Below are 24,552 nucleotides of genomic sequence, written 5' to 3'. Positions count from 1 at the left end.
TCCAAATCATTGAGCAGAGGAGATTAATATAAATCTTCCTCTGTTCTGTGCCAAATTGGTAGCAATTTTTCCTTATGAGAATATGAACAATATAGAATACATTTTCACATACAGTCATTTGCAATACCCCCACAACTAAAGATTTTGCAAAAATGTCTCAATGGGTTTTAGTGAGTAGCTATACTTCTGCTAGGGAAAAAGAAATAGTCACAAACCAATAAATAGGTATGTATATATTTACAGAGAAGTGATTATTTATTTCACTGCTCTAAATTTTACTTTGCCATAAGTACATGCTGTTTTACTAAAAAAATTGAATGTGTGTTTATGTTTGTGTCTGTATATAGTATTATCTATTTCCATACAAATGTACACACAAACTGGTTTGTATATTTTTTCCTCTGGAGTTGAGTGATCTTATAGCATTGTAATTGTGGAGAACTTCAGCTACTTTCAAGCATGTTGATTGGGAACTACACATTCTTTTTAAACTATGTGAACCTTTTAATCACATTTTACCCAAATTTTTGCCATTCAGACTTGGCATTCCTTTGTGTTTTTAGTTTTTGTAGATCTAGGGAGAAAGTTGAAATGTTTCCTAAAATATAAATAAATAATAAAATTAATGTGCACACAGAGTACACTCTTTGTTCTTCATGGACATTTATTATTGACTCTTTTTTTAAATCCTCAGTCTCTGGGAGGAAAGAGCTTCTTACTCTGTTAAACTGAAGTTGTGACTCCAAATCATCTGGGTTTTTATATTTTGAAGCATTTAATTTGAAACCCAAGTATTTACATATAAATGAGTTCTGTAGCCATATTAAGACATTTCCTAGTATGTGATGAAAGGTTTATAGGTTTGTTTTTTTATAGCAACGTCAAAATTAGGATCATTATTACAGTACTATAAAGGCTAATTATTTCTTGGCTCCTGTCTGATAAAACGTGAGAATGCCAGTTTCAGGTTCTGCTTGCATAGTATGGATGAACCCTATCAATAAAATGGAACAAAAGGTGGACGTTTTGTCCCTTTAATATGCTTCATGGTTTCTTTTCTAACCTTTTTTTTTTTTTAGAACAATTTAATATGTACTTCATTATACATTCTGTTTTTGTCTTATTATGTGTTCATAATGTAGGGTTGGGTACCAGAGAGGAAGAGAAAGGAAGAGAGGGAACAAGACTTCTGTGGGGAAGAGGCATCTCTCTAGTGGGGGAAGAGGCATCTCTCTAGTGAGAAAAGAGCAATAATCAAAGTTATTAGCCAGCTTATTAGACTTCTGTTTCTATGTCAGTTGTTCCTAAACTAACCTCTAATGCCTTAGACTGGGGTGTTTGAGAGTTTTTGTAAAACTTCATACATAGCTTCATTTATAAATGATCTGTAATTGATACTCTCTTACCTAAGTCGTTTGCTTTGGACTTGAAATATGCAGGATACTTAATGCACTTATCAGTTCTTCTCTACATAGTTGCATATCTCCATTTTTGGTATATATCTTTAGGATAGTACACTATGAATTAATCTTCCATATGTTGGTATAGCTCTAATGGATGTCTGTGTTTCTGAATAGACTATTCTTTAAATGGTTAAAAAATATAGAGTTCTAATGGGAACTTTTTAAATTATTTTTTGCAGCTATGTCATCCTATCTTTTAATTATTAAAACAGAGCTTCCTGCTGCTATTTCAGAATTTTTGAATGGAGACCACAGTAGGTAAGAAAAAGTATTTCACATTGTGTCCATTTATATATTAATTCAATAAATATTTATTAAGCTCTAGCAACAAGTAAAACAAATGTAGTCCTTGCCCTCAAGACGCTCACAAATTAGACAGGAGTGGAGTAGTACTAGCAGATGTTTATTGATTACCCATAATATGTCCAAAATTCTGTGAACCGTCTGAAGCACCAGATAGAATCCTTCCTTGGGGATGTAAAACAGGCTCAGACAAGTCTGAAATAGCTCTTGAGAAGAGTAAGGAGAAATTTCTGGGGCTATCAAAGATTGGAGTAGGGGATGAGGGAAGGCTGAAAGGACTGGTAGTAAAGGTCTTAAGCAAAGGAGGAGAATGTATGATAATACCACTGTCACATCTTGGGAAATCATAGTGATAAAGAATGTAGCAGTTACAGCCATGCTTATATGAGATTCCTACTATATAGCATGGTAAAGAAGCAATTATTATTTGCAAGGACTTGTTTCATTTCCTGTTTTTAAAGCAATATTAAAAACACTATTAAACCACATTGTACCTCTTTCTCTTCAGTTAAAAAAATACTGTGTTCTGCTGGGCTCGGTAGCTCAGCCTGTAATCCCAGTGCTTTGGGAGGCCAAGGTGAGTGGATTGCCTGAGCCCGCGGGTTCGAGACCCGCCCGGGCAACTTGGCGAGACCTCATCTCTACAATAAATCAAAAATTAGACGGTCGTGGTAGCGCGCGCCTGTAGTTCCAGCTACTTGGAAGGCTGAGGCGGAAGGATTTGCTGGAGCCCAGCGGTTGAAGGCTGCAGTGCCCGGGAGCAGCCACTGTACTCCAGTCTGGGCAACTGAGTGAGACTCCAACTCAAAAGAAAAAAAAATACTGTGTTCTAAAGACTTGATTCATCTATTTTTAAGGCGAAAATCAAAATTTGCTGTGCTTTTTGTTTCGTTATGTAGTACAGGAAATTTCTAGAAAATGAATTTTAAAAGACAAAAAAAAATCCTTTTAATTGTCATCAAGTTATTTTACATAGTTAAGTTTCAAAGTACAACACAAAACCCATCAGACTTTTAGATTTGAATATTTGGTGGTTTTGCTGCAAAAATTGAATTTGTTCTGTAATGAAAGGAAAGTGTTCAAAATTTAGTTTTTAGCTTTGACAACTTGGTTCCTTTAAATAATTCTACAATGGAATTCTACCTCAAATACATATTTGTACGGAACGTATGGTATACTTTAGATCTGAATGGAAACCATCCAGAAATTGTGGCTGAAAAAGATAGGTAGAAATTCTTAATGATTTTGCATCATCAGAAAATATTGTTCCTTTATACAGTATTTTACAGTTTATGAGGTTTCTACATTCTTGATTACATCTGATGCTCACAACTGCCCTGTTTTATCTACAGTTTTATCAAGTTACATTTTGGTTTTGTGCTCTTAGTTTTATAAATAATTGCTACAAGAAATAGCTATATCAAATTCACTTTTGTATTTGCTGTAAAAATATTAAGGACAGCTATTACTCAAATTCTATGTGAGAAATTTATTGTATAATTTAGGGCCTAGAACTCAAGGCAATGTGAGATAGAATAAAGAATGCTAGACTAAGGGTAAGGAGACATGTGTTCTATCCATTTCATGTTCAGTAAACTCAGGAATTTAACTTCTTTTGGCCATTAAACTTAACTTTGACCCTTAAGGTTTTTTTGTGTTTTTTTTGGTGTGGTTTTTTGTTTGTTTGTTTTAACATGGTTATAATAGGGGTACCGATATTGCCTTCTTAACAAAGTTGTTGAGATGATCAAATAAGATACACATGCACATGTTTTGTAAGCTAATAGCAAGAGTGTAAATGTGGATAATTATGAAATTATGATAGTAATGACTGTATTAAAAACAGAGTTTCCCTTTTTCCTCTGACTACCAAGAAGCCCAGTCAAATTTGAATGTATCTATGTAAACTGTGTTAATTCTAATAGTGGTCACATGTGTTTTCCTTTCTCTTGGTCCTGAATTTGGTGATTTAGTTACATTTTAATTGTCATATATCCTTGTGGAAAAAGGAGGGACATAAATACATGTAATATTTTAGAAATAACTAAAGTAGTATGGCAGAATTGATATTGAAACAGGTTTTCTTCCTCTAAAAATGGCTTCATTTGAAATCATCTGCCGTTTACATTGTTGGGTTGTGTCTTTCTGAAAACAAAAATTAAATGAACTTCCATCTCAATCATATTAGAAAATGATTTAAAAATGCTATTTTTACATGTCAGAAATAGGTTTTTAAACTGTACACTTCAAAATACTATGATCAGTTTGTATCATCTCTGTTTCTATGTTTTATAATTGCACATCTTTTTTAACAACTTAGACATATTCACTTATTTTGGATATCAGAGTTTGAAAAAAATTAGTAAATAGCTTATGATCTTAATTGATTAGAAAGCAGATAAATCATCAGTTGTTAAAACTTAATGCTGTAAAATAATTAAGAAACAAATGTTAATATGGTTTTATTTTAAGGTTAGATTAACCATAAATTTCAATTAAGATCTTTTAGGTGAACTTCCTGGATTATCTGTGAGTTTGATGTACCTTTGTGAAATATAAACCTTTACAAAGATATCATCAAAAAGAAACTTTGTGTTTATAATATTCTAATTTCAAAAATTACTACTGGAAGTCAAAAATGATAATTACTGAATTTTCGTGATATGTCTATATTTTCCATAGAATAACTTATATTTTAAAAATCTATGACTGTTAAAAGTTGGAAGCTCTCTGTTAACATTTAATGATCTTGTCGGGGAATATGATTGACACAATTAAGTTGTCTTACATTTGAGTTACATAATTGATATGGGATGTGAGTAAGAGCCTAATTTGGAACATATGATACTCTTGTTCCATTCGAGAATGAAATAAAGCAACTTATAAATAAATCTGGTTTCCATTAAAATATGGAAAAAAACATCTGCATGCCAAAGCATTTGTGATACAGCTAAGGATTTATACTCTATATTTCATACTTGGAACATTTTTATCATACAGGATTAAATCCACAGATCAAACACGTTTTTTAGGAAGTATAAAACTTTTTACTCTAATTCTTTTGGCTTAAAGAGAATGTATATTTAGGTCACAGTAGGAAAACAGGAGTTCTGTTAGGTAATTCTTTATTCCCCCCTTAGGAAAAAATTTAAAGTTAGTACGTTCTTCTAAAATATTGATTGGTAAAATAAATTTACTTGATATATACTTTTTGAGCTTTGTTTTTACCAGTTTGTATTTCTCTGGGTGGGTTTTTTTTCTATAAGTTTAATCATTTCTGTTCTTTGGAAAATATCCATTGCCAAACACAATTCATTTGGCAATGACAAACACACGAAATCTAAACTAACTTTACTATGCCTTAGTGTTGTCCTTATTGTTAATGAGTGGTAAAGAAAAGCACTATACTTACAATTGGCTTTATTAACATGAATTAATGAGGATGAGATATTATTAATAATAGCCAGTGGTCAAACCTGGCATAGACAAATTATATTTTATTACAGACTTAAAGTTTAATCTTGTGAAAAGAAGAGCGCAAAGCATGATTTTGAAGTAAGTGAGGTAGTGTCTGAAAAATACATTACACTTAAGTATTTCCATTGCTACTGTCACTAGGATCATCCTCATCCTTTTGCTGATTTTACTGACATAAAATGAAGTTGTTGAGCCAGTTGATCTCTAAGGTCTCTTCCAGCTCTGGCATTCCATAACTTTAATTGTGAGTTACTTCTGGGAGGAGGTAAAGTTACCTTCAGACCCACAGTTTAGTGTTTTGGTTAGTCAAATGACTTCTATACACATGAATAAATCGTGATCTGAAATAGTGTAAAGCAACTGTTGTTCAGGATTTCAAAAAATGTTCCTTTATTCTTATGCAAGATAAGAAAGTCCTGGTCCTGGGGATTAACATGCTCCCTTTTGTACAACTCTACCTTCATGCTGCAAGACATTCCCCCCCCTTTAAAGAGTTAAATTGGCTTATAATAAATGTTTGTATTATTTTATTATGGTGAGAACACTTAATATGGCATCTATACTCTTAACAGACTTTCAAATGTACAGTATAGTTTTGCTGTCTACCAGGGACAGCAGAACTAACAGATGGAATCTGCTTTGGTCCGCCTTTGGGTATTTTTTCTCCTGGCACTGCAACTGTCTGGGTCTGATATTAGGTCCCCAAAGGAAAGACATTTCAGACATAGAACCCTGGGCTTTTTGCCAGCTTCTGAAATGTAGTTGCCAGGTGCTTCTCAATGAAAGATATTTTGAAGTTCCTATTTTTATTCTTATTCAAAAGTAACTAGAAGGTAAGCATGTTGAGCATTGTTTTGTATTTTTAATATGTATACTCTTTTAGTGCTTCCTGTATACCAGGAACTGAGGGGCATGTGCAAACACTAAAACTAGAAATCCTTGTGCATAGATCTGCTTTCTGGCATATGCATTTTCTATGGATATAAATTAGGGTAGAGAGGGAAGAGTATGATCAGGGTGCTTTTTCTGCTGCTGCTCCTTCTCTTGTTCTGCTAAAGAGGAAGTTGTCAGCACCTACCAGTAACTATTAAAGATACATTGAGGAGGACTTCTTCATAAACTAGGGTATAAAAGACATACAGTGAATCATAAAGTTCATGTTAGAAGCCAGGGGTTGAAACCTATGTAGAGGAAAACTCTTTCTTACTGCAGCATGGCACTTGGGGGCTGGCCACCTGGTAGAGGGTCTGTTCTCTTACAAAATGAAAATTTTGAGATCATCTACCAAATGATGTGAAAAAGTAATCCCTATTGGACTTTGATACCCCCATTCCCATTTAGCATGAGTTTCACTTTGTTACCATTGGGCATATGTGTATGAAAATATTTCAGTGTAAAAGTATGACAACTGTATTTTAGAAAATTTAAAAAGAATGCAAAGAAAAATTATACATAATACTATCTCTAACCTAAATCATTGTCTCAAGAATTATATTGATATTATATCTACATTTTCATTTCTTTTAAAATTTTCACCATTCAGCTTTTAAAAGATATAGTTAATAATCATATATTTTGTATTCATATCATAATTTTCCATTTTACTAGATTGTTTTCTCTAAAAAACTACATGAAAGTCCATTGCTGTTATTGACCTATTTTCTAATGTTGGGCATATAGAGTTTTCCTTCAGCTTCTTAATAATATAATAATGTTGTATTCAACAGGCATCATGCATCTAGAATTTTCTCTATTTCAGATTATTTTCTTAGAATAGGTTGCCACTGCATTTTTATTGCTCTTACTACATATTTTTCCAGAAGATAGCACTAATTGATGTTATCACTGGCATATATGAAGTCCAATTATGCTACATCCTTGAATATTTTTGTTTAATAATTTTGCAGTTTAATTTCAACAGTCTTGTTACTTCTCTAATTAGCACCAGTGATTGGATTTTTCTTCGTGTGTGTTTGCTAGTTGTATTTCCTTCATGAATTGTTTGTCCTTTATGTACAAATCTACTGTGGTCTTGTAGAATTAACTTTAACTTTTAAAAATTTCTACATATGTATTTTACATTGAAAAAATTAAAACCACATATATGCAAACAAGGAGAAAATTTAAAATACTCGTATTTCTACCACATAAAAATAGCCACTCTTGGTATTTTAAATATATCCTTCTGGCTTTTTATATGCATCTACTTTTGTTTCTTTTAATGAACAAATGCAAAATCACACTATTAATTTACCTTTTTCTCATTCAGTATTCTAATACCTTTATATGAAAATTCGAATATTTTAAAGTAATACCTGCCTATTCCTGAAATTTGGAAAAATATAGAAAACTAAAAAGAATAAATTAACTAACATATGGAATCTGCTTTGGTCCTCCTTTGGGCATTTTTTCATTTTTCATTTTGGCACTCAGAGATAATGACTGTCAGTATATTGTAGCTCTTTTCCATTTCTAGTGCATCTGTGTTGTTCCTTAAAATTATCATGCTATACACACATGCACACAAACACAGTGTTTAAAAATATTCATTGGTTTTTCAAAATTATCATGGTCTTACATTTTTATTTTTATTTTCATTATTTTAAATGTTTTCAGTAACCATCTTTTTATAAAAATCTTTGTTTTTATCATTTTTTAAATCCTCTTTTATAAGTGTTAAAGTGTATAATTATTTGAAGACTCTATTGTCTTCCAGAAAAGTAATTTACATAGTTTATTTCACCAGTTTTTGCACACCTCATCACTCCTCACCAACATTGACTGTTATCTTATATTTAAATATGTATTTGGTAGTTGAAAATGGCATCTCTTTGTTTTTATACATTCCTAAATGTAAATTCATTAATAAGAATAATGGGATCTCACAACATTTTAACAAAAGGAAGTGGGCTTTTCCTAATGGCTGGTTATAATGTGTGTGTGTGTGTGTGTGTGTGTGTGTGTGTGTGTGTGTGTGTGTGAACAAACACTGGAGTCCTGTGCCTAAAATAGAACTCTTTTTCTAATAGGTCTTGGTATCTTGATGGTCAAATACTACTACTAATCATTTGTATCGGCATTGTGTTCCCTCTTGCACTTCTTCCCAAAATAGGTAAGTCTTTATAAAAGAGCACACGATTTGTTTAGAAAAAAGAAAGAGAGAGAAATATTAAGAGGCTTTAGAATTTCACAGTACCACATTTTTGGCTGACGGGTAGTGGTTGTGAATAATTTTAAACTTGGCCTTATTTTAAGTTGTTCAGCCTTCAGCCCTGCCTAGTTAACCTATTGCTTGGTTTGCAGTAGTATTTTGTCTGCCCCACTAAAATAAAATCTTTACAGTGGAACATTAAAGAGCAACCTTTCCTTACAGTGTACCATTAGTGGTAAGCCAGTTCCAATTCTGCTGTACAGAGCTACATAAATGATCTGTGACAGATAGTTGGAATGTTGTTATTCTGAGCCCTAGGCCCCAGATACCAACCCCTGTAATAGAAAACATGCCCAAGATGTATAGCTTGAGTTGTACATTAAGATCACTTTCCTTATAAATTGCCTTTTATTTTACTGTTATTTTACAGGCTTTCTTGGCTACACAAGTAGTTTATCATTTTTCTTTATGGTGTTCTTTGCCCTTGTGGTAAGTTTAAAATATAATGCATTGCTTATCTCCTCACTAAAATTGAACTCATTGTGTTAATGTCTTTTTTTTTCTTTTAACCCTGTTTTGTGTTGGGAAGGGTATCCCATTTTGTTTCATTGTGTTATGAAAAGCACTTTTGTTCCACAGAATTATTTTTTTTCGTTGTATTTATTTTGAAGAGGCTTAGCTAGAGCAGCATTTCAAATTCAGTATCTTGTGTGGCTAACTAAAGAGGAGAGCATGCCAATTCTGTTAAGAACCTAGTTGGAATATAATTATTTGTGTAGGTATATTAATTATTTCTATAGAGTATTGTGTAAAGGATCAGTCCAGTCTGGTCCTAAACTGTAAAAACATTACTGCAAATAAATATTTTTCTTCATATGTGGGATATATTTTTCTCATTTTTAAATTAACTCATTTCTATTATAACAGAAAAACATGACAGTAAATTTAATCTATTTTGATATTATAAAATAATTTAATGTGAAAATACAAGAGAACTTGAATTTCTTATTTCCTTTTTATTCTTCTAAAGCAGATCTTAACATCCTAAAGGTAGTATCTTTGTGTAAAATTTTTTTGAAGTCCTCTTTTCTTTGCATAGCGCCTTCTTTCATCTTTAGTATCTAAATGTCAAGTCCTAGGTTGAATTAAACATTTTTAACTTGCCAGGAATATACATATCCAAATGTCCTTTTTGTACACTTGCTTAATCTCTTCCTTGTTATTGAGAAATGGATGAAAGATAACTGCCATATATAAGAGCAAGACAGCATATCAGTAGTAAGCCTTATTAAAGAGCCAGATTTCAAAGCTGTCAAAACAACCTAGGTGCATTTAACTTAGACTAAGCTATCTTCTGAGACACAGTAAAACAACTTTAAATTATTTAAACAAAGTGGAAGTGACCCTGATTCTAGTGTATATATGTATTTATGCTCTAATGATTGCTCTTAACACTAAAAATATTTAACAATGTTTGTACTTAATCATTTGTTGAATTTATCAATGTCAAAATTATTCCTCTTCCTCTCTCCCCTAGTTATCTGACTTGTACCTTACAAAGAAGTAAATTGAACATACACTTTGTAGGTTCCATATTGAAGAGAGAAACAATAAAGATTTTCATCATAATTTGATTGTCAAGAAGCATCTCTATGGTTAGAAGTGGCCTACATATGCAAGTGAATGCATGAATATTAAAGAGAATCATTGTAGATAACGTTAGTTTTTCCCTCACAGGTAATTGGTAATCCAAGCATTGCATAGGTAGGAGTAATTTAATTTTTATAGACAATAGCTTAAAGCAGATGAACTGTATTGATATGATATGCCTACTATAGTTTTTGTTTCTGTCATGGCAGATACTCTTTAATTCAATGCAGATTTCTACTATAGCAGTCATATGGAAATAGTACCCTTATTCTGCATTTATTGCAATGCTTTACAAACCATCTGCTCAGATTTTATCCTATGAGCATAGTTTAAATTTAATCTACAGTGAGATAGTGAACACTCTATACACTCTTTTAATGTTCTTTTTAATTGGCACATTTATTTTAGATTATCTAAACATTAGGTTTTGAAATACATCGTGATTAGGAAAAGGAAACATGTATATATAAACCCATTTTTTTGGAAAGATGCCAAGTTTTTCATTGATTATTTGGGTCAACATAGGTTTGTAAATATGTATAATATTTATGCTACATTTAAAAAATCAGTCCAGAAAACTATTATTTTCTTAATTATACTCTTCAAATAACATAAATCAAAACCTATGCTCTAGCTGTTATCCCAGATCCTTATTTTCATTTAAAAATTTTAGCACAAATTTTTGCTCCCTCTCCCAAATACCTAAAAATTTTGAAAATAAATTTTATCAGTGGCTCAGAATGATGGTAACCTTTTCTGGTAAATTCATCTTTTTTGGTACACTTTAGAATACAAATGAATTGCCATTCTTTCCAAAAGTTCTGTCTTAAGTACAGAGTAGTTAGTATTCTAAGCAATACTTTAATGTCAGTAATGAAAACAGACACCTATTTAGATGGATTTTAGTCAGAATCTTTCTTTCTACCAAACACTGTGTCAGGTATTGTAGAGTGTGGACATTTAACCTGGACACAACTCTTAAGAATCTGTCAGTCTAGTAGGGAAAATAAGATTAATTTATTTAAAAATAGAGAATAGCATAGGCAATACATAATTAAGTACTGATATATTTGCTTCAGTGTAAGAGTCACAAGAGCTGATAGGAGAGAAGGATCTCTGAGAGCTAGAGTAAAGAATATGGTGGGAAAAAACTTGCTGAGCCATGAAAGATGGAAAGGACTTAGAGCAGAGTGAAAAAGGAAGGAAAGACTTTTGTGCAAGTGAACACGTTTTTGTTTTTTTGTTTTTTTTCTGAGACAGTTTCACTGTGTCACCCAGGCTGGAGTGATCATGGTATGTTCACTGGCTCACTACAGCCTCAAACTCTTGGGCTCAAGTGATCCTCCTGCCTCAGTCTCCCAAGTGACTAGGACTACAAGAACATACCATCGTGCCCAGCTAGTTTTTTTCTTTTTGGTAGAAATGAAGTCTCACTTTGTTGCCCAACTGTTCTTGAACTCCTGGGTTGAAGCAGTCCTCTTGCCTTGGCCTACCAAAGTGCTAGGATTACAGGCATGAGCCACCATGCATTACCCCCGCCCCCAAAAGTGGCATGATCATGCTCCAGCTCCTGGCCTCAAGTGAACTTCCTGTGTCAGCCTCCTGAGTAGCTGGGACTATAGGCATGCATCACACACCCAGCTAATTTTCCTGATTTTTGTAGAGACAAGATCTCACTCTGTTGTCAGGCTCAGAAAAGTATTTAAATACTTAATATCTTTTCTCCCTTTGTGTTTCTAATCCCTGGAGTTGACTTCTTAGGATGTTCTATTCTCAATCTGAGCAAAGATTCCCTGTTAATGTTTCCTCATTGTTGGGTCTCTTTCCATTTCTGTTCTGTATTTCTGCATGATAAGATCACCCATGGTAGCAGGCAGGCTTGATGTGGGATGGATCTTCGCAGAGAATTTAGTTGTAGTAACTGAATTTTAATATAAAACCAAGCTGCTAATGACTTTTTCTAATGAATAAAAAAGTAATGATTGTATTGCATTTTAGAGCATTGTTTTTGAAATATTTTTATTTGAAAGCTTAGACAAAAACTACTGATAAAATAAATGAATTTAGAGCTTATCAAGGTACCTGGTACACAGCAGGTGCTTAGTAAATGGCTGTTTCTGTCAACACCACCACTGCCAGTAAGGGAAAAGTGGGAGAAACTGGATTTAGAGCAGTTTCTACACGGATGAAAGGAGACCAATGGCAGCCTTGCTTCTCTAGGGCTTCTCCCCAGCCCCATCCTCAAGGATAGTGGGATTATTGCTTTTGATTTTGTTCTTTCCCCATTGGTAAATTGACCATTTTGTTTATTTCATTTGAATACTTACCTAGAAGTGTCAAAGCATCTTGTCCAGTTTATCTTTATACAATAATTCTCCCCTCTTCCTTGGTGAGGTTTTTAATTAGGAGTGATTCTTTAGTTTACTTATTATTAATCCTAAAAGTATATGTTTTCCTTAGATCTGTTTTATCATTGTATAAAATTTTGATGGAATTAGTTAAAATCAAAAACTAGATAAGTACCAAATAGAAACAGGAATAGTGTTTACTTACTGGTCTCCTGCAAAGGATAAATACTTCCTTTATTCTCCTTTGCCCCTTTGAATGCTGGGATTTAGCCTGGAGCAAACATTTACAGAGTCATTATGTGCACTGAAACAACGTAACAATGGAGATGTTGACATGGCCACAACTATAGGTCTAGGAACAGGATGGCCACAATTAAGAGTAAAATCCTGGAGCATTTTCATTGATTAATTCTGGGAAACAGCATCCCTCTGGATTTCTTTTAATTTTTTTTTTAATTTACTTTTACCAGTTGGGGTTCCTTAGCTGTATGCTCTTATTCTAGCTAGCTTTCTTCATATTTGCCAAAAATAATACAAATCTGTAAAAGTAAGGAGGACAACACTTACACATCAGAAATCCCTGAACTCCCTTTTTGCATAAGGTCTCTACTTATTTCTGCCTGTGGTCTTTCCCCAAATTGTTGTAGATATTTCTTTCTCTTCTGATACCACATCCATAGATAACCATATTCCTGTGTGGTTGTCATTGAAAGCACCATGCTCCCTCCCATTTTACAGTTTTTTAAAAAATACCTTGATGCTACTGGAATTTTAAAAGTTGTCACAAAATACCCTCAGTCTTTAATGGAGAAGATTCCCATTAAACAGATGTGTAGCACCCTGCATCACCCTACCCCACCTGCTGCAGATGACCATATTACATGATGACCCCATTCTAACTGGGAAAAATCATGTAAGTAGAGAATCTTCAGCTAACATCTTATTTGGTGTGGAATTAGATTAATTGAAATAATGTTGGCCTATTTAAAATCAGTTTCTTATTAACTTTATAAGAAATAATCTGAGTGCTGATGCTTTTTATTTTTACAGGTAGTAATTAAAAAATGGTCCATCCCTTGTCCTCTGACATTAAATTACAGAGAGGAATGCTTCCAGGTAATAGCTTATAGTTTCTTTTCGATTTCTTCCTTTTTATTTTAAACTTAAAAAAAGAAAACATACTACTAATTTTTTTTCTAAGTAATAAGTAATGGCTGAATGACATTCTAGAACTTTGTTTTGAAACACTTTGATTTGAAAACCTAGTAATAATAAATTCATCATTTTTGTTTATGTATTCTGAATTTTAATGGCTGTTGGTTTCTCTTTCTCCCCCTCAATACTCTTAAACAGATTTCAAATGGAACGGATGATTGTAAACCAAAGCTCTTTCATTTTGCCAAAGAGGTGTGTAAGTTATTAACAGATACTTTGGGTTGATTTTTCACATTTCAAGTTTTAAGAGGTTTGTGTAACAGGGTCTCTTAGGTCTTTGTACCTGTAACTAATTAATTTTCATGAAAGTGCTAAGTATAGGATTGCTTACCAGAAGAATACTATTATTTAACACAGGGTGGCCCATTATGAAACAGCCACCTTTTTTTTTTCTTGGCATGCTTTTAAATGGAGCCTGTTTTAAATGGGCCTCTGCCTAAAAGAACAGATTTACCGAATGTCTGGTCTGGCCAATAAGGTCCTCTGTGGATGCAGACTTCCTGTTGCCCTCTGGACTTGTAAAGCTAAATAGCCAATTATATCAAAAACTCCTCCCCTGTGAGTAGAACCTTGGTCTGCAGCTAAACAGCCTCATCATTGGACCAGTGATAGAATACTGCCAATGTAACTTTTGGCCAACATTCCAAAGTTATAATTTATGATGCTTGGAGCAGAGACTAGAAGACCCTTTGCCTTCTCTAAGAGCTGAAGGATACTAGAAATGCCTGCAAGAGCCCCTGAGCATCCTCAGAGGAGACAAAAACTGTGATCTGGATGATCTCTCTCTACTTTACCACTCTAGAAGAGCTCAAAGTCTTCCCTGTTGCTGCAAGCTTCATTTTCACTTTCTGATTCTGCTGAAATGCTGTTTTGTAGGTCCCAGATGCTAGAATCCTCCCCACTCATGTATAACTCTGTTAGTGTAGAATGTTAGTGTGGTTACTCCTCCATACAGAATTTTTGTTTTTATCACTGACTTTTAAGTGAGAACTATCTCTCTGCCCCTCAAGGGAGATTACCATATCTTTTACATGGTGAAGACCTCTGTGTGCCTTAGAGGTCTAGGTAGGATGATTGACAAGCCAGGAAATAAAGCAACGTATGAAACAATTTGTGAATTAAACTCGTATTCTCCCAATCCAGCCTCAGGAAACACTACAGATTCTTTCCTCATAGCCCTCCTCAGATATTTTAGGAGTCCAGGCATTATGTCCCAAGATAGGTCTTCATCTGGAACTTCTTTTGTTGAAGAGCCTAAAGTTAGTTAAGAGAATTTTTTAGAGCAGAAAAGAGAAAAGAAATCACCACTATCCATTTGGTATTTTCACTTAAATGGTAACTTTTTTTTTTTTTTGGTAACTTCTTCTGGCTCTTGTTAAGTATTCTAATAAGAAAAATGAAACACAACCTTATACTTGTGTATTTCTTTGGATCTCTTAAGAGTTTGTAGGTCCAGAATAAATGATGTTCATGCTCATTGAAAGAGATCCTAGTAAAAATGCTGGCAGTACTAAAATATAATTAATATATTCAGTATTCCCCTGGATTGAGTTGGTGAAAGCAGGTTCAAAAGTACTAACTATTATTGCTACTTAAGCTAATAAGATGTATTTAAATTGTGCATACGTTAAGAAAGACTGAGGATTAATATCAGAATGTTTCTAAAATGCTACTTTTTCTTAAATATTATTTATCTTAGCTAATTTTAAAAAATATTGCCAAAGTTATATAGAAGAAGCAGTGATTATAGTGAAAACATCATGGTGTGGGGAGCCAGCCAAAAAATATTCTGGCTAGTACAGGCAAGCAACCTATCAAACAAAACATTTTCTGGTAATAGGTGTTTCTCTCTTTTAAAAAAATCTTATTTTTTTAACAAAGAGATGACTCGTGAAAGATGAATTAAATTTAATCAAATTCATTTTTTAAAGAACTGAGTTTGTTGTCAAATGAAATAGTGGTTTCAATAGTGTGTCATTTAATAATTTTGTCTTTTTAAAATTTTTTTCAGAGTGCTTATGCTATACCAACCATGGCCTTTTCATTTCTCTGCCATACCTCAATATTGCCCATATGCTGTGAACTTCAAAGGTACTACAGGATCCTGGAATAGTTTACATGTATTGTGTATCTTTTTTAGGGCTTTCAGATTGAATGACATTCTCTTACATGAATCCTTTCCTCTCACTAGTGGATTCTAATGTCAGTTTAAAACAAAACAATCAAGAGTTAGGTCTATCCAAATTGAGAATGTTTCCTAGAAGTACAATCTTTGTTTTTTTTGTTTTTTTGTTTTTAAGTTGGAGTGTCACTCCTTCGTCCAGGCTGGAATGCAGTGGCACGCACGCTCATGGCCACTCCAGTGTCGACCTTCTGGGCTCCGGTGATCCTTCTGCCTCAGCCTTCCAGGTAGCTGGAACTACAGACTCGTGCTACCATGCCCAGCTATTTTTTATTTTATTGTAGAGACGTGGTCTCGCCAAGTTGCCTGGGCTGGTCTTGAACCCACAATCTCAGGCAATCCACTCGCCTCGGCCTTCCAAAGTGCTAGAATTATAGGCTGAGCCACCGATCTCAGTCGAAGTACAATCTTTATGTACTAGTTTCACGTTAGGCATTCTAGTGTATAGTTATGTTGAAGTAGGTCTTGAATGATTGAGGAATCCTCTTGACTAGCTTGGGAAATGCTTGTTTCTTTAGGTATAATTCAGATCATTAATTCTACATTTGCCATTTTTATCTTTTAGCCCTTCAAAGAAAAGAATGCAGAATGTAACCAATACAGCGATTGCTTTAAGTTTTCTCATTTATTTTATATCTGCACTCTTTGGGTACCTCACTTTTTATGGTGAGTATATTTTTGAGTGATAGATGACAACACAAATAGTTACATACGTGATCTCACACCTGAATATGATCTCACACCTGAATATGGTCTTTATTTCTGCCCTTTTTTAGTAGTTAATTTGTTCAGGCTGCCAAATTATAATGCAGTAGAGTGTTGGCTCTAGGGGCCTAAAGAAATTGATTCTCTTTTTTATAAAGGTGGATTGAGTTTAAGATTAATACCTTAGTATGAAAATTTTCTTAAACATGTAAGTAAAACTTCAGGCTTAGGGACATTGATGTCTTTCTTCAAGAAAAAATGTGCAAGCGTGATGTGGTTTTTCTTAAATTTTGAATTTAGTATATTAGACTATAGTTCAGAAGTTTGGTGGTTGGGCAAGTCAGTCATCTTAATTGCAAAGAACAGGTTGAGAAAGGAAAGGATTTACACTGGGCTATAGTATGCTTAGTGTCAGGCATCTCTGCCTTCAGACTTGTTCATCACAGAATTCACCAGAGGTACATTCTAGGATGCACCATGACCGTTCTCATTAATTTTTTAAAAGATTCTTTTAAATGTATAAGACAAATGTAAAATTATCTTTTATTTGTTTTAGAAAAACTGTTCGGTATGTAGATTCTTTTTCTCTTCTGATAAGAACTTTAAGAAAAAATGAAACTTAAAAGTCCAGAACAAGAAAAAAGTTGTAAGCTGTCTTGTTTAATTTGCAAACAAACACATTATAACCCAAGTTACACCCGATGTGTCAAATCCTGAATACATCTTTCAGTTTGTGAACAGTTTTAGAACTCTCCAGGTAAATAGCTATTATTACTTTGGTGATACTTAGCTATTTTGACTCTGATTTCATGGTGGATAGCCGTATGCACGTTTCAATAGTGTGACACTTAATAGTTTTGTCTTTTTAAATTTTTTTGAGAGTGCTTATGCTAATATATCAGCCATGGCTTTTTCATTTCTCTGCCATACCTCAATTTTGCCCATATACTGAGGTTTTAGACATACATGATGACTGATAATGGCACTGTACTTATCTCCTAGAGTTTTTCCAAGTCTGACAAGTTTCCTTGTACCTTTCATAAGCCCAGTGGAAAGAGTGGGCTTATGAAATCCAACTTTTTGTAAAAGTGAACTTTTGGAAGCATCTGGATCACTTAAGCTCCAGGCATCAATCCATCTATCTATCTATCTATCTGTTATAGTTGTTTTAACACAAAGGCTTAAGGTTGTCATCATGTAAATCAGGGATCCCCAACCCTGGTACCCATCTGTGGCCTGTTAGGAACCAGGCCACACAGCAGGAAGTGAGCAGTAAAGCTGTCAAGTTGTCTCTGACTTCATCGCTTCTTCACTAATCACAAATTCTTCCAAGTATCTAAATTTTATATAATGGAGAAATACACATCTAAGAAAAATCATATGGTAGGTAGGTGATTGATAGGTGCAGGTAGGTAGATAGAATAAATGATGGAAAAGTAATTTCTTGGCTGGGCTCGGTTGCTCAGCCTATAATCCCATCACTTTGGGAGGCCAAGGGGAGTGGATTACCTCAGCACACGGGTTCAAGATCAGCCAGGGCAACTTGGTAAGACCTCGTCTCTACAATAAATAAAAAATTAGCCAGGTGTGGTAGTGTGCACCTATAGTTCTGGCTACTTGGAAGGCTGAGGTGGAAAGATCGCCAGAGCCCAGCAGGTCGACTCTGGGGTAGCCATGAACGTGCCACTGCATTCCAGCCTGGGCAACAGAGTGAAACTCCAACGCAAAAAAAAAAAAAAAAGAAAAGTAATTTCTTCTCTAAAAACAGAAGATGCAGATACTGATTTGCTCTTCCTGTGATTCTTTTCTGGGTTGTTAACTATAACCAAGAAAAACTTTTGATGGTCTCTCTCCATCAGATAACAGGAACTCTGTCTTCAGAAAGAAATTGCTAATTGAGCCTAAGATCTTGTCAGAAGAGCTAGCCTCAAGTTAAGGCTTTCCATTCATTTTATAGATGAGCAACTAAAACCCAGAGAGGAGAAATGACCTGTCACAGAATTAAAGGCAGATTTCCTGAATACTAATCCAGTGTTCTTTCTGCTACTTTGTGACAATCTTTGTCAATGTAATACCCTGTTTGACAATGTGTAAACAGGACAGCCTCTTGACTTCAGTAGTCTATATAGCTTGCAGAGATCACCATTAGACCCTTTCTGAGATTTGTAGAGATTTGTCTGAATCCAGAGAAGCTTGCTGTTCTCTATCCCTTACATATGTTAAGGCTCAGCTAAGAACACAGAGTGACTAGCTCAGAAGAAAGGTTTTCATCCTGGGAAAGGAGAGAGTAGACATGTGACATATATTTTGAATTTGTAATAAGTCCAGTTCTTCGAGATTCGGGAGCTGCTTTGGATCCTTTTATCCAGAGCTCCCAAGACTTTAATTTCTAAATTTTGTCAGATTAAATGGACCTATAAGTATAACCCTAGCTTAATTATATTGGCTTTGATTATAGAAGTTGAAGTATTATTATGGCGAGGAGGAGAAAAGCGTTCCTCAGGTGAGTCAGGCCAATGCCCAAATGTTGCATAAGAACCAGACTATTTAAAAAGTCTACGGGCTTATTAAGCAAAAAGTGTTAATAGCTCATTTTATAATTCAGAAAATGGAAATAAAAGTTTGCCATATTTATCCAAAGACTCCCAAGTATTTCACAGATTTGGAAATAGAATCCAGATTTCCTGGCTTTTCTTAGTCTCCTACTTAGTCCATTAGTTCTACATTGTGTATAGTATGTCTTTGATACTTTGGACAGCTCATTTCCCTCCCATTTCCATTTTTTCCAGATTCTCACTGCTGCTCAGACATTATGACAGTAGCCTGTCACCCAGTTTTGGGTCTCTTGTTCTTCCAACCTATACTCCTCTCGCTTAGTTCAGACCATAAGACATTATTCTTCATAAGTCATGATTGCGTCTCTGTGGCCTACCAGAGTGAGTCCAAACCCTATGCAGAGCTGTATTACCAGGTCTTAAGTGCATTTCCAACCCTGTCACCACTCACAGTATTTCAGCCTCTGTGGTATTTACTGGACCACTGATTTTCTCAGGAACACGTTCCCTTTGCTACTTCAAGACTTTTGCTTGTACTGCTTCTTGCTTCTAGAGGATCTCTTCCCACACATCTTTGAATGTCAGCACACATACACTGACTCATTTAATGCTGTCACTAACTATAATTCAATATATTATTGTTCCCATTTTGAAGATGTAGGAACTGGGAGACTCAGACAGTTTGCTAGTAATTAGTGAAATTGGAACATTGCTGTGGGTGGTCACAGTTTAGAATCTTCATACCTCTTGTTTAGAACTTCTTTTGCCCCTATATGTGTATGTGTGTGTATACATTTTCTGTTATATCTGTGTGTACTCATCTTATCTCCTCTTTAAAATTTAAGTTTCTTGAGAACAGAGGTATGTTTAGTTTGCTTTTTATTTCCCTCAAAGCATCCTGTCTAAAACATATACTCTCATCAAATTAAAAGGCGCCATTTGGCCAGGCACAGTGGCTCAAGCCTGTAATCCCAGCACTTTGGGAGGCTGAGGAAAGGGGATTACCTGAGCCCACAGGTTTGAGAACAGCCTGGGCAACTTGATGAAACCTCATCTCTACAATAAATCAAAGAATTAGCCAGGTGTGGTAGTGCGCACCTATAGTTCCAGCTACTTGGAAAGCTGAGGTGGAAGGATCGCCTGAGCCCAGCAGGTTGACGCTGGCGTGGCCGTGAGCATGCCACTGCACTGCAGCCTGCGACAGAGTGAGACTCCAGCTCAGAAAAAGAAACGCCATCCTGCTGTAAATACAAACTGATCTTTTTGCACAAGATGCTGATAGGCTGTGTTCTTGAGCACCCTCTCTCACCACACCCCTCATCAGGTTAGAGGTGGGGAGACTTGAGAAGGAAAGATCACTGTGGTGCCCAGGCAGCAGGGATAGTCCTGTTGCTGACTACTGCACGGACTCACTAAGTAAGCCATTTCCCTGATACTTCATTCTCTTTCTTATGAAAGATACATCCACAGATGAAATGTTGATGAAGCAGGTAGCAGGCACCAAACCCTGTCAGATTCTAGAAAACACTGTAGTATTGAGGAGAAGTTATCAGCTTTGGCACCAAAAAGTGGGTGTATGGCTCTGCCCCTGTGTGTTATGTTATCTTAGGCAAGTCATTTAATATTTTTGAGCCTACCGAGCTATTTTGTATTGTCATAGGGACCAAATTCAACACAACATCTGAAAGCACCTTACAAACAATGCAAATGTTCAAGACCCTCAGATTATGCAAAAGTTCTAAAACAACATTTTTGTATATACAGTCATTGTCATTTTTAGAGGTTTTGTATTTTAAAAGAAAAAAAAGATGAGAGGTTTCAAAAAGATATTTAAGTAATGTCTCTGTGTTTCATAGGATAAAAGAAGACCAGAGATGGATTTGACAATGGAAATTAAAATCTGTTAAGATCCATTAGTGCAAAGGAAAATAATTTTGCTACTGTTGATATCTTAGTAGTTTATAATATGATTCTTATTATTACTTCTTTATTCACAGACAAAGTGGAGTCAGAATTACTACAAAGTTATAGTAAATACTTACCACATGATGTTGTTGTCATGACTGTGAAGTTATGCATACTATTTGCTGTGCTTTTGACAGTTCCTCTAATCCACTTCCCTGTAAGTACTCTTAAAGGGTTTTGTTGCTTAGTATAGTGGCTTCTTACTAGGGCAACACTAATTCTTTACAGCATGAAATGTTTGAATCACATCTAGTCTTGTGTGTCTTATTCATTTGTCAAGTAACTCATCAGAGACCTCATACTTGCATACAGCTCCCATGAAAACACCAAAATAATAGTGAGCCACAAAGTTAATTTGTGCTTTTGAGATTTAGTTTAGATTTATGCTCTCCCACAGCATTGTTTCCAATTTAAAAACTGGAGTTCTTCTGACATCTTGGGTTTTCTCCCCCTTTAATTCTGTATTCTGTTTTCAAAAGAATGTGCATGAAGAGGAAAAAGTCAAGTCAGCAAAAATAAACGCCTTCTGGTTTATTGTACATTTATTTTCACATAGACATTCTAGTTTAATCTTAGTCAAAATATTTTATTTGCTCTAGAATTATAACTTAAGGGGCAGAACAGATTTTCATTCTGCGTCTGGTTGCTATACATAAGAATCTAAAGAATTTCTGAGAAAATGGAAACAAAGACTTTGAGTATAAATGCTCCTGCATGGATGTCTTGAATCTCTAACAGTGAGTTTTGTCAAGATTTCTTGCCTCTTCCCTGAGTGCACTGCAGTGCCAAGATTACAGCGGGCACTGAATAAACTTTTGTGGGATATGATCACCTACTGCCCCTTAGCAATGGAAAGTGTAATGGATTATTTTTCATGTATTTACATGCTGTGAAACAAATAATATCAAGTAATATAAAATAATAGTAAATGGAGTTTCTTTCTAATGCTAACTATAACCCTAATATAGTAAACATGACTTCTATTTTAAATTGCTTATTTTTCTATCTGTTGAATTTAATGAAAATGTTCTTTGAGATTGTATCATACAGTGCTATTGTTGGTAATCTTTTAAATGATGCAACCTTAAAAAATTGCATGTGAAACTTTTTTCCAGAATTAAAGCAAAGTAATTTTTATGAGGATCACACAGAAAGATTTCGTGTATAAACACTTAGTTTATGTGTATAAACACTTTATAATAATAGTTCATGCTGTATTTTTAGAATTTAAATGGTTTAGAAAGCAAGAATATCATGGTTACTATATATGTTTTTCTCCAACAAATATTTTGACTTTGACACTTCATCTTTGCTAAATCTGTTTCTTTTTCTGTAACACAGGCCAGAAAAGCTTTAATGATGATGTTTTTCTCAAATTTTCCATTCTCATGGATTTACCATTTTTCAATCACTCTAGCACTCAATATTGTCATTGTTTTACTTGCAATATATGTTCCTGACATTAGAAATGTATTTGGTGTAGTTGGTAAGTTTTCTATTTCAAAAAATCCACATAATAAAATGAATAAAATTTTTACCCAGCCCCACATATGAGTCCAACAATATCCTCTTTTGTTTTTTTCCACTTTAAAGGTGCCAGTACATCAACGTGTTTGATTTTTATATTCCCAGGACTGTTTTATCTTAAACTAAGCAGAGAAGATTTTCTCTCATGGAAAAAGCTTGGGGTAAGTTGTTTTTGTTTGTTTAAGACTTTTAAGAAACAATTTGTCATTTTGTATTTTATCTACATCAATATATTTCAGAATATAAAATACATTATTGGGGAGGGTTACAAAATTTTAAAAATACTCTAATTGTTCATTATCTTTTTTCTTATTTCCATAGGCATTTGTTCTGCTCATCTTGGGAATTTTGGTTGGGAATTTTAGCCTAGCACTCATCATTTTTGATTGGATTAATAAATGAGAGAAATATTATCCTGCTTATGAAGAATAACTTACCTCCATATGCAAGAAGGAATTATTTTGGAAGGCACGTTGGATGAAAAATGACATTTTAATAAAAACCATTAATAGAAAAGTGGAACAAAATGGCAGTGGGTAGGGGAAAGAAAGTAGGAGTTTAGCAGTTATATTCAAAATAAGAAACAAACTCAAAATGTTCTTAAATATATTGGATCAATCTTTTGTTTTAATGTGTAGACTTTTTTTAGGGTAGTTAATGTTTACAAAAATGCTGAACAGAAGGTATAGAGTTCACATATACCTCCTAACCCCCAAACATACAGTTTCCCCTAGTATTAACATTTTGCGTTAAAGTGGTATATTTGATGAGCCAATATTGATATCTTATTATTATTAAGTAAATTTCCTAACTACATTAAGGTTCATTTCTGGCGACCACTGATCTTGTTACTGTCTTCATAGTTTTGTCTTTGCCAGAATGTCTTTCTTATGGTTGTGGTCATATATTATGTAGCCTTTTCAGACTGGCTTCTTTCACTCAGTAATATACAATTAAGTTTCTTCCATTTTTTTCATGGCTTGATAGCTTATTTCTTTTTAGCACTGAATAATATCCCACTGTATGACTATACCACAGTTTGTTTATCCATTCACCTGTTGAAAGATCTCTTAGTTGTTTCCAAGTTTCGGTCATTATTATTTTTATTTTTTACTTTTTTGAATTGGAGTCTCACTCCATCACCCAGGCTGGAGTGCAGTAGCATGGCCACAGCCACCCCAGCATCAACCTGCTAGGCTCTGGCGATCCTTCCACCTTAGTCTTCCAAGTAGCTGGAACTACAGGCATGTGCTACCATACTCGGCTAATTTTTTATTTACTGTAGAGATGAGGTCTCACCAAGTTGTCCATGCTGCTCTCGAACCCTCCAGCTCAGGCACTTCTCTCATCTCTGCCTCCCAAAGTGCTGCGATTACAGGCTGAGCCACTCAGCCCAGCCAAGTTTCAGTAATTATAAATAAAGCTGCTGTAAGATTTGTGAGCAATTTTTTGTAGACATAAACTTTCAGCTTATTTGAGTAAATACTAAGGAGCACAATTGCTACATTGTATGTTAGGAATATTTTTAGTTTTATAAGAAACTGCCAAACTACCTTCTCAAGCAAGCTGTACCAATTTGCATTCCTGACAACCATGAGCGAATGAGAGTTCCTGCTGTCTCACATACTTGCCAGCATTTGATGTTGTCAGTGTTTTCTAATAGGTAGGTAGTGGTATCTCATTGTTTTAATTTGCAATTCCCTAGTGACATATGATGTTGAGCATCTTTTCATATACTTATTTGCTATTTATTTTCTTCGGTGAGGTATCTGTTCAATTCAGTTCTCTTTGGACCTTTTTGTTGTTGAGAGACAAGGTCTAGCTTCATTGTTCAGACTGGATTCAAACTCTAGGGCTTAAGCCTCAGCCTCCGAAGTAGCTGGGGCTACAGGTTTGCACCATCACACCCAGCTGCCCATTTTTAAATTGAGTTGTTTTCTCACTGTTGAGTTTTAAGCACTATTTGTATATTTTAGATATCTGTTCTTAATGAGATATGTGTTTTGCAAAG

The 24,552-nt window shown here is 34.5% G+C and overlaps 1 protein-coding gene across 1 annotated transcript in view; it reads left to right on the top strand.

Moving 5' to 3' along the window:
* LOC103257270 (probable sodium-coupled neutral amino acid transporter 6) overlaps positions 1 to 23,141 on the top strand; it is a 37,983-nt gene extending 14,842 nt beyond the window's left edge. Inside the window, exons 3-13 of the mRNA XM_008055002.2 lie at positions 1,643 to 1,721; positions 8,273 to 8,355; positions 8,825 to 8,887; positions 13,447 to 13,508; positions 13,746 to 13,799; positions 15,619 to 15,698; positions 16,355 to 16,455; positions 21,047 to 21,171; positions 22,356 to 22,500; positions 22,608 to 22,702; positions 22,863 to 23,141. Coding sequence (XP_008053193.1) covers positions 1,645 to 1,721; positions 8,273 to 8,355; positions 8,825 to 8,887; positions 13,447 to 13,508; positions 13,746 to 13,799; positions 15,619 to 15,698; positions 16,355 to 16,455; positions 21,047 to 21,171; positions 22,356 to 22,500; positions 22,608 to 22,702; positions 22,863 to 22,943 — 966 coding nt within the window. The 5' untranslated portion in view covers positions 1,643 to 1,644 and the 3' untranslated portion in view covers positions 22,944 to 23,141. The remainder of the gene's footprint in view (positions 1 to 1,642; positions 1,722 to 8,272; positions 8,356 to 8,824; positions 8,888 to 13,446; positions 13,509 to 13,745; positions 13,800 to 15,618; positions 15,699 to 16,354; positions 16,456 to 21,046; positions 21,172 to 22,355; positions 22,501 to 22,607; positions 22,703 to 22,862) is intronic.
* The last annotated feature ends 1,411 nt before the right edge of the window (positions 23,142 to 24,552 follow it).

This window comes from Carlito syrichta, unplaced genomic scaffold (assembly GCF_000164805.1).
Source record: "Carlito syrichta isolate Samal-C Ts95f unplaced genomic scaffold, Tarsius_syrichta-2.0.1 Scaffold301628, whole genome shotgun sequence".
Classification (NCBI taxonomy): Eukaryota; Metazoa; Chordata; class Mammalia; order Primates; family Tarsiidae; genus Carlito; species Carlito syrichta.
The sequence above is the reverse complement of the archived record's forward strand: the minus strand, read 5'-3'. Positions and strand labels throughout refer to the sequence as shown.